The 9,661-nt window shown below is 35.4% G+C and overlaps 1 protein-coding gene across 4 annotated transcripts in view; it reads right to left on the minus strand.

Annotated features, from left to right (window-relative positions):
* LOC134211580 (glucose-6-phosphate exchanger SLC37A2) overlaps positions 1-6,466 on the minus strand; it is a 30,796-nt gene extending 24,330 nt beyond the window's left edge. Inside the window, exons 1-2 of one of the 4 annotated variants that reach the window (XM_062688585.1) lie at positions 6,340-6,466; positions 6,082-6,268 (exon numbers count right to left, since the gene is read on the minus strand). In XM_062688585.1, coding sequence (XP_062544569.1) covers positions 6,082-6,200 — 119 coding nt within the window. In that variant the 5' untranslated portion in view covers positions 6,201-6,268; positions 6,340-6,466. The other 3 variants (XM_062688588.1, XM_062688586.1, XM_062688587.1) reach the window with 3 other exon arrangements.
* Positions 6,467-9,661: the final 3,195 nt, after the last annotated feature.

The raw sequence follows: 9,661 nt of genomic DNA on the forward strand, positions 1-9,661 counted from the left end.
GGGCCTGGAGGGAGGGGTATTGTTCAGAAAACAGGCAATTCAGTGTAACTTCTGAACCCCTGTACCGATTTCAACCAAAATGGAATGGTCATTGGGAAAAGAGCGAGGGTAAGGGGGAAGGGGATGTCTTTAGAAAACGAGTTTAAGTCCCAACCCCCAGGAACAATTCCAACCAGATTTGGTACACATATTCTCTATTTTTGAAAGATGTTTATTGAAAAGGTAGGTAGGTAGGTAGAAGGGCCATAGAAATCATGAATAAAGCTTCCAACGAATGATTAAATCATTCAACTTCATGATTAAAGATTATGATGAATGATTTATCCATTTTTGACTATGATGACTGAAAATGATTAACGATTAAATTCATTTTTGACAATGATCCACGATTATGAATTATGATTAAAAACCGCTGGAGTATGATTATCGATTACAGATTATGATTAAATGTTGACACACTATGTGTACGATTAATGATTAACGATCAAATTGAATGATTTGCAGAGTGATCAAGTAACATTATTCTAAATTGGATCATTAAAAGATATAAACATTATATAATTATGATTAAAGATTAATGAATAAAAGCGAGGTATGCAATGATTAGAATTGATGATTAATAAATAAACTCAAAACAATTGTAAATATGATTAGTGAATAATAATTAAATGTAAAATTCCATAATTTTGATTAATAAATAATGATTAAACAAACTATTATCGTGATTAAATCTATGATTAATCACTAATGCTCTGATATAATCAACTCAATATTTGTATGTTTGTGTGTATGACTTTTGAACCCCTTGGCCGATTTCTACCAAATTTGGAATACACATTCTTTTTCTTAAGAATACGAAGATAGGGATTAGGGATGATATTTAGAAAACGGGAAGGTTGTGGAGGCACTGACATTGGATTGGATGGAGAGGGTGTGGGAGAGTGGTATTGTTTAGTTATCGATCAACTCAACCCCCCATCGAAATCATGGTTTACCCAGAGAAAAGCAATGATTAATATGTTTCCTTCTGAATGGTGAATGTGATCCCTTCTTTAAAAATAGACGTTTGCCCGGAATAAGGCATCGGTGTATGTTTTTCCTTCTTTAGACGTTTGCCCGGAAAAAGGGGATTTTGGGTTTGATCCCTTTTTCAAAATCAGTCAATGTTTTCAAATGAAATCAATTATTCAATTTGCTCAAACAGTGCACAGGTTGAAGAATTGATCACGCAACGGCTCTGCATTTACGTATAATATCACACGAGAAAGGCACAAACGCAACTAGGTGGATTAATCAGGGATTTCGGTTTCTGTCCACACCGTGATCTATGAAACCCTAGATTTTGATCAAAATTGTTGAAAATAGGGACTTTATACAAGAATGTGAATTGGTTTCGAATGAAGAGGCTTTTTACTGGCAGACTCGATAAAAAAAGACCATGTCACCATGGCCCGCTACCACGCCTGCACTTGGTGGCTACCCACTGGCAAATAACCGCTTTGCTCTCTTATTTGTAATTTGCTGAGAGAGAGAAGACAGCTCACTCTATTTACGTTCATCCTAATGTCACCGCGATACAGTCACTGCGAACCGAAAAAGTAAACACAGCGATGCAACTTCAAATGGTCGTAACCAAAATTATTCATTTGACAATTTATGTACGCATCTTTTTTGTAACTGCTACAGTGAATTGTACCCGTAATTATCCTTGAGAATGATCCCGCATTATGAGAAATCGGATTTGTTCCAAGTTAGGAAGTTCATTAGCATTAAAAACAGCAAATTCGAACAAGCTTTTATTGGAGTGAAAAATGTTGATTCCGACGTTATGAAATGTTACTTTGATTTGTTGAGTTTCCACGGTTTTCACACAAATAAAGTAGAAGAAGACATAGTAAATAAACGATCTGTCAGTGAGCTGGCTTCTCTCTCTCAGATAATTTGTTTATTAAATTATTTATTATTATTATTATTATATTTTTATTATTATTATTATAATTAATTATTATTTAATTTAAACCAAATTTTGGTTTAGGTATTTTATTGAGCACGAAAACCTGTTAGTGTAGCATTTTGTATCTGGCCAATAATGAGATTGTAGAGTTATGGATAATGCAATAGATCCATTATAAAACTAAACAATCAAAACACTTACATAACCACTGACTAAATCTATTTGAATATATATAACAAAGTTGGCATTTGTACGACCGCGAATAGACAGCCTAGTTTTTGCTTATTTATGTTCGTTTTCTTCTTCTTTTTACGATGAAAAATGTTATGATGAAATTGGAATGTTTTGAAAAACAAAACTTAATCTTTTCGATGAAATGGTTTTTTGAACAAATTACATGGAATTTTTAATTTTCAACCATCAATATCAATGATAGGTGTAAAAAACGAGAGATCATTCTGAAGGACCGACTTGTTTCCTACAAAAATAGTGGACGCAAAAAAATGATCATTTTTTGGCGAGACAGCTAGTTAATTATAAACATATTATCGCATTAAAAATCTAATTTAGTATTATTGATATTTGAGCTGCACTTTTGAAAGACGAGGCTTCATCAATGAAAACAATGTTTGATTCCGGTATTCGATTGAAGATAATGGCTTGAGTTTTTTACGGGTCCGGGTGCAGGCTATTTACTTTAGCTCTAAGATCAATGTAGATGCTTCTAATCTGATAATAGCACTTCAGATCTATTGGAAGTAGGGTGACCATATGACATTTCTCCAAAGGAGAACAGTTCCTCCAAATCTTGCCGAAAAGAAGGACATTTGGTTGAAAAGGGAGGACATGAGAAAAAAAATACCAAACACAAAACGTCTTGTATTTGATATTAAAATGGCAGATTTTTCTGGATGTCGAGTCAAATACGACATACGAATTTATTAAAATATAAAAATAAAAAAGAACGAACTCACCATCTTCATAAGGGGATTCAATTGAACAAGCAGTACACTGAGTAGATCTGCGCAGATTATTTCTTGAATAACAACAAGTTCATGGCAACCAGAAGATTTCGTAGAATATTTCTAAATCTGTAAGACGATTGTTGTTGCAAACCGATCGGATTTTGGTAAGCAAAGTTATAAAGAAAATAGAAATGCTCATTATTGATATGTTATTCTTTTACGTGCTCAATTGAATTTCCCACGATTTAGTAGGGGGAATGACGGCTTTGGCAGGTTTTGTTCTATTATTGGCAGGGGTTTTTTATGACTGACTAGGCTCAAATTTGGCCTAAACATTCTTTGCATATCAAAGAATATTGTGGCCAAATTTCATAAAATTTGGTCGACAAAAACCCCCCTGCCAATAATAGAACAAAACCTGCCAAAGCCGTCTTTCCCCCTATTTACTTAATAATTTTTGCAATAAAGACGATTTATTCACTTGCTAAGTTTCCTATGTTGCCGACGTACTCATATATTTTTAGATATTAATGACCAACGTTGCACAACGGTTTTCCGAAAAATTTACTGTTTTCATAGTAATTCTCATACAAACTTCGAACCGCGCGTGCGTGCTTAGTCAAATTACAACCATTGGGATGTTGAATATAATATGTATAATATATACAATATAATATAATATATTATGGGGTCGGGAGGTAGCGAGGTTTGTTTTGTTAAACGTTTTGCCGCGTGTAATGTGTAGTTTTTCCGCAAATCATGTTCGATCGCACACCAATTCATTTATGTTTCGAACAAAATTGGCGTAACTCACTATATATGAAAATGGTTGGATATGACAATTTAAAATTTTCATTTAAAAACCCCAAATTTATTATTCCACAGTGGTGATGATGCCTTTCTCCGATTGTTATTCGTCTTAGAGTGACCAATGCATCTCATAGTTAATTGCCTATTAAATGGCGATTAAATGTTTTTGTAGTGCTAAATATTTTAAAGGGATGCTGCCTAAATAGTAGGATACACGCTAACTTTCACCTACTCAGTAACTGAGTAAAATTGCATTGCTCTCTCTTTCTATCCCACAGAAATTTTACTCAATATCCGTCAAAAAAGTTAAAGTGTAACCTTGTTTAAAGATGATAATCAATTTTAATATTCACCTCTTTCTAACATGAACAAGTCCAGCATCTGTAGCACTTTTTCATAACACTACTTTTTTGCTCCGACCGCGGTCACTGCTCTGATTCTATTGTTGTACTTTTTGTGCGAATCACCGCACAAAATTAGAGTTCAAGAACCAACTGCAGACGGTGGTCGTAACAAAACTGTAAAATTTTTCTGAGTTTTTAAAGATTCGAAATTTTTAATGTTTTAGCGTTGATAATCAATAGTTTCAATGGGCTTAAAAAATTGTTGGAGAGTTACCGATTCGATTGATAATAAAATCTCGAAAATCCATTGAAAGATAAAGGAGCTATTAGCGTTTGAAATCTATCCTAATTTCGTGACGGTCTCGAATTTGGAAATTTCCGTTTTACACCCTGTATCAGAGTCTTCCCCTTAGACGTAGTTTACGTCAAAAGGAGGACATTTCAGGACAAAAGGAGGACATCCGATTTTTATCGAAAAAGGAGGACATGTCCTCCTTTAGGATACCATTAGCTTGACATGATCGACATAGTTGAAAGCACATTTGTTGTTATCAAGGTTGTTGTATATATCGTGGGCTACTTTGTCTTATGCTGTGCTGTGGTTGTTCCGAAGCCTTTCCTGTAGCCCAGGAAATCAATATTCAAGCAACGCCTAACAATATACCCTTTGTCATCAAACAAAGTTTGAACAACAATATGACACGAATTATTTGCCTTAAATAAAGTTTTAATCACAGTTAGATTTTTGAATATTTCCATAAAAGCAAGACATACGATTGCATTAAACCAAAGTTTGCTGAAGAGATAATGCAAAATAACGGAATGAAAAGATAGCAACAAAATTGTCTTCTTTTATTTGCTGATAAAATTTTTCGGATCTTTGTAGTGAATGTCGAGCTCATGCCCAAAAATCCTTTTTCTTTTTTTTATTCTTTTTTAACTAAACTTTCAGCAAGAGGCTGGCTCGTCTCGTAAGACAAGAATCCTGTTTCACACGTTGGATGTGAAGTTCTTTCGACAAATGCTGAAAACAAACCGTACCGAAGCTTTCAAATATCGGTTCAGTTGCTTCCGTAGAGCAGCGGACAAGCCGGACAATGTAGCAGTAGGTGATAAAAGGAACTACTATTGCTTGAACGAGTTTCATTCGCGTTTCAGGCCAAATTTCTTAAATTAATCACTTCTCGAGACGTTCCAGAACTTCCAGATGACCACTAAGTGGCCACTCGGAGTCAATGAGTGGCGCTTGCAATAATTTTCCTCTCACATTGCTACAATAAGATCGGAACAAATATTATTTTCTTCTTCTGTAACCGCCCCCACATTTTTTGTGGTTTATTTTCTTATTTGATGGGGGAATTCAAAATTTGATTGAAAAAATAAATAAATTATTGAGCTTGCCCAGCAAATTATTTAAGAAAACTGAAGAGTTTTACGATTTTAACAATTTATTCATTTATTTTTTATGTACCACCCCTTCGTTATAAAAACACCAACATGACAAAAGAAGGAATTCATATTTGTTGCGGCATAAGTGATTTATAAAAGATTGCAACTTTTTGAGAAATATTGCCTTTTATTAGAGATAATAATAAACTAATACGGAGAAATTATTGAAGAGTAATAAAGATTATTTTTTATCATTCTGCGAATTGGGACAGAAGGTACAGGTATGAGAACATTGAAATACAGGAGTTACATTTAAATCTTTACAGCTGACATAACTTCTATCAAGCATTCATTAAAAAAATAACAAATATTGATTTTGTACCTAATTGAATTTTTTTAAGGGCAACTATTTGTTTGTTTACACTCTGTATGCGGTCAAGAAAATATTTATTTTTACGCATATCTAATTATTCGCATTCCTAAGGACCTTATCTATTACAATAAAGTTAAACCTAATGCTAAGGTAATGCTTTCCATAAATTTGTATACGTGTTATCAGCAGAAAAAAAAACTTCCCGCATAATCTTACAATATTGCCCACAACAAAGATGTTACTCACCAGAGCAGTCGATTGACCTGCCATCGGGGACAGACTTTCCCCCATAGAGATGTTACAAGTCGAATCCCGAGGGGTGCATCTGGATAGCTGGTGCTCATTGTTCTCCAACTGAATGGCATAAACTTTGCACTTTTCTGACGCAGTTGCACTTTATCCCGTCGTCCCAGGAGTGATCAGCCAGCAGCAGCTGAAAGTAGCACACAAACTTGAATGTCCTTCCTAAGCAAACATTTCCGAAGTCCGATCGATATGACTCACTATCAAAGCACTTGTTTTTAACAAACATTCATAACTACTTTATCAGAACTTGCTAAACCAACTGATCGAGCCACACACAAAATGCAACTAAAAAATATGGCAAAATTGATGTTTCATAAGGACCTAAATGAAAATTGCAAACTACACCGAAAAAATTCTTTATATTGAATATATTTGTCGCACACATATTTTTTTTGCAATTTGGCGACCCAAATATATGCAATTTGTACCCACACATAAATTCAATAACTGCATATTAGAGACCACACATACATTTTATTTGATTATAGATTATATTTGTACTTCGCGTGGAGAGTGGTTATGTGTGCACTAATTAGAATCATGAATCAAATTAATGGATTTTTGCCAATAAAAATGTGTGGAATTTTTGTAGTGTATAGGTACCTCTAAATAATGCTGATTTCAACAAAATGTCAATATGTATATGCTCAGTGTATATGATACTTGTTTTGATACAAAAAAATCACAATTACAATTACTTTAAAAATAGATTTCGACAAGCATGCCTTTTCTTGTGTTGTGTAGTCAAACAATTTGTTTTTAAATTGTAGTATACGTAATTTAATTTCTGCACTTGTCCAGCAGCGGTGGAAATTATGTTGATCTTTTTCCACTATATTCGTCGTGGTAGCGCTTCCATATGAAATTTTAATGCGTGATTTTATTTTTGAGATATACTTCGGAAAAGTTAATATTTTAAATATGCAACTTACGCTCATATGAAAAGACAGTATTGATTGATGACAGCTCAGCCACTACCACAGTTGATCATTGTTTACAACGGAAAACACGCTTATTTTTTTCTACTCACAGGTGAATAGGCCTTTTCACGAGACTTTTTGGTCCGATTTGCGAATTAAAATCAATAATAATTATTAATTATTAATTTGATAATCCGTAGCTTTCCACGCTCCATAATGGCGGCTTGCCGGCCACTGTACTTTTTGACACTAGCTGGAGGAAAACTCACTGGCGAAAAGGCCTTTTCCCTTCCCCTCACCCAGGAATGCCAGTGGGTTTTCCTCCAGCTAGTGTCAAACAGTACAGTGCCGAATGATTTTTACACACCGACAAGCCGCCCATTACCGAGCGTGGAAAGCTGGATAAAAAAAGATATCTTAGTTAAGCGCAATAGTTACCAGATAAAGATTGTCGCTGTCCGGGACATCTTTTGCTGGCGAGGATAGGGGAACTAAATGTCAATGAAGGAAAAATACATACGATTTGACAGTTAGGTACCACACATGTTTCGGACAGCAGAACAAAGGGAACCGAAGCGATAATCTTTATCTGGTAACTAAAATATCTTTTGACTAATCACACAGTGGCTGGTTTCATACCCGCCGCTGCCGTAGCCAGGCGCTAACAAGGGGTGGGACGCTAAGCACAATGTTCCAAGCACACATTTTAAAGATTTTACTCATAAGTGTGGCACCGCGTGGCACACTTTTGACATTTGAATGATCAGAATAAAAAATACTGGCAACATTGCTAAATTTTTGTTTTGACTTATGAAACGTGTGTAGCGTGACGTCACCTGACGTGATATGAGGACAATATTTACATGCTTTCGACCGCGTTAAAATAAGAGTGAATTCACACGGGGCAATGTTTATTTATTCATATGGGACATGGGAACAAAATAATTAAAGGAAAGGAAGTAAAAAGATAGTGTAGATATTTGCCTTTGTGTTTCAATGCTTGAGGAGACTGTTCGAAAATCACAAATCATGCAAATCACTGATTTTCTTGAAAGAAAATCGTTTTTTCAAAAGTGCTTGTCGTATTGGAGAAGCTCGAAATGATACCTCCAATTGGGCAGCATCTTACAAACGCTAACGGCCGCTTATTTTAAGCTCTTTTAGTGGAATGTCTAGAAGTAGTTTGATTTAAAACGGAAAGCAGTACGGGGTTCGACTTTTCTCGTACTGTGTATCAAGTGTGATATCACAAAATAAAATTTGAAATCGAAAAATTGCGTTTATTATGCAGTAGAAGGAAAATCCAGCCCCATACTGCAAACCGTTTTTAATCAAATTGCTCCTAAAACTTTTGAGAAGAGTTCTAAAAAACTTCCCGTATGTTTCCTCGTGCATTTTTTTTTTCAAATATTATCCTTAGACTTCTTCTTCTTCATGCAACCCTTATTCGCCAATAATGATAAATTCATGAGGATGATGATTATCGCTGCGATGACAAACGACACAAAACAAACGTCAAATAGATTGCACCTTACCAGAACATGTTAAATTGTGGCGGCTATCGAAATTAATTTATTGATTTTTTTTTCAGTGATAATTTCGGCTTATTTTGATGATAATTATAAATATTTTGGCAGCTATCACCGCACGTAAAATGCTGGATAAATGACGAAAACAGAACAATTTAACTTACACACTTAAAATAAATCACCGAATTCGGTAAAATTTTACCGAAATCTCAACAGCAGAACTGTTCGGTAAATAATTTAACTGATTTTCGGTGATTTTGACAGTTGAACAATGGAAAAAATTACAAAAAATCTGTAAAATATTTACCGAATAGTTCTGCTGTTGAGATTTTGGTAAAATTTACCGAATACTGTGAAATGAATTAAGTGTATGTTATTGAAATTTAAATTTTCGAAAATCATTTTGCGATACATAATTAAATACCCGCGCGAAATGTACGGTACAATATGAACGGAGCTTTAAACTTCAAGAACAGCACTAGCGCCACACCAACAAACGGTGGCTTCAAGAATTAGTGCTTGTTTCACGGGGTTGCATAACACGCGTCAATACCGAAGCTCCATCACTGCTAAGGGGCCATCCACAAAGTACGTCACGCTCCTAGGGGGGAGGGTGGTTCCGAACAACGTGACGACTCATACAAAAATTTTAGAATGTTAATACAAAAAGTGTGACGAAGGGGGGAGGGGGGGTTGAAAATCGCCAATTTTTGCGTGACGTACTTTATGGATCTTCCCTAAGATTCAAACAACCATCCAAAGCATGAAATCGAATAAAGCCCCAGTGGTCGATTGCATATCAGCCGAGATGCTCAAAACTGACCTCAACTACTGCATCGTTTATTTCGTAATATCTGGGACACCGCAACTTTCCCGGTCGACTGGATGCAAGGTATCTTAGTGAAGGTGCCCAAAAAGGCCTCGACAACTGGCGAAGCAGTATGTTGCTGTGTACCTGTAATTCTATGCAAAATTATCCTAGCCCAGATTCAGGAGAAGATCGATGCGACTCTCCGGCGGCAGCAGGCCGGATTCCGTGTCGAAAGATCCTGTGTGGACCATATTGTCACG

The sequence above is a fragment of the Armigeres subalbatus genome, chromosome 2, assembly GCF_024139115.2.
Source record: "Armigeres subalbatus isolate Guangzhou_Male chromosome 2, GZ_Asu_2, whole genome shotgun sequence".
Taxonomy (NCBI): domain Eukaryota; kingdom Metazoa; phylum Arthropoda; class Insecta; order Diptera; family Culicidae; genus Armigeres; species Armigeres subalbatus.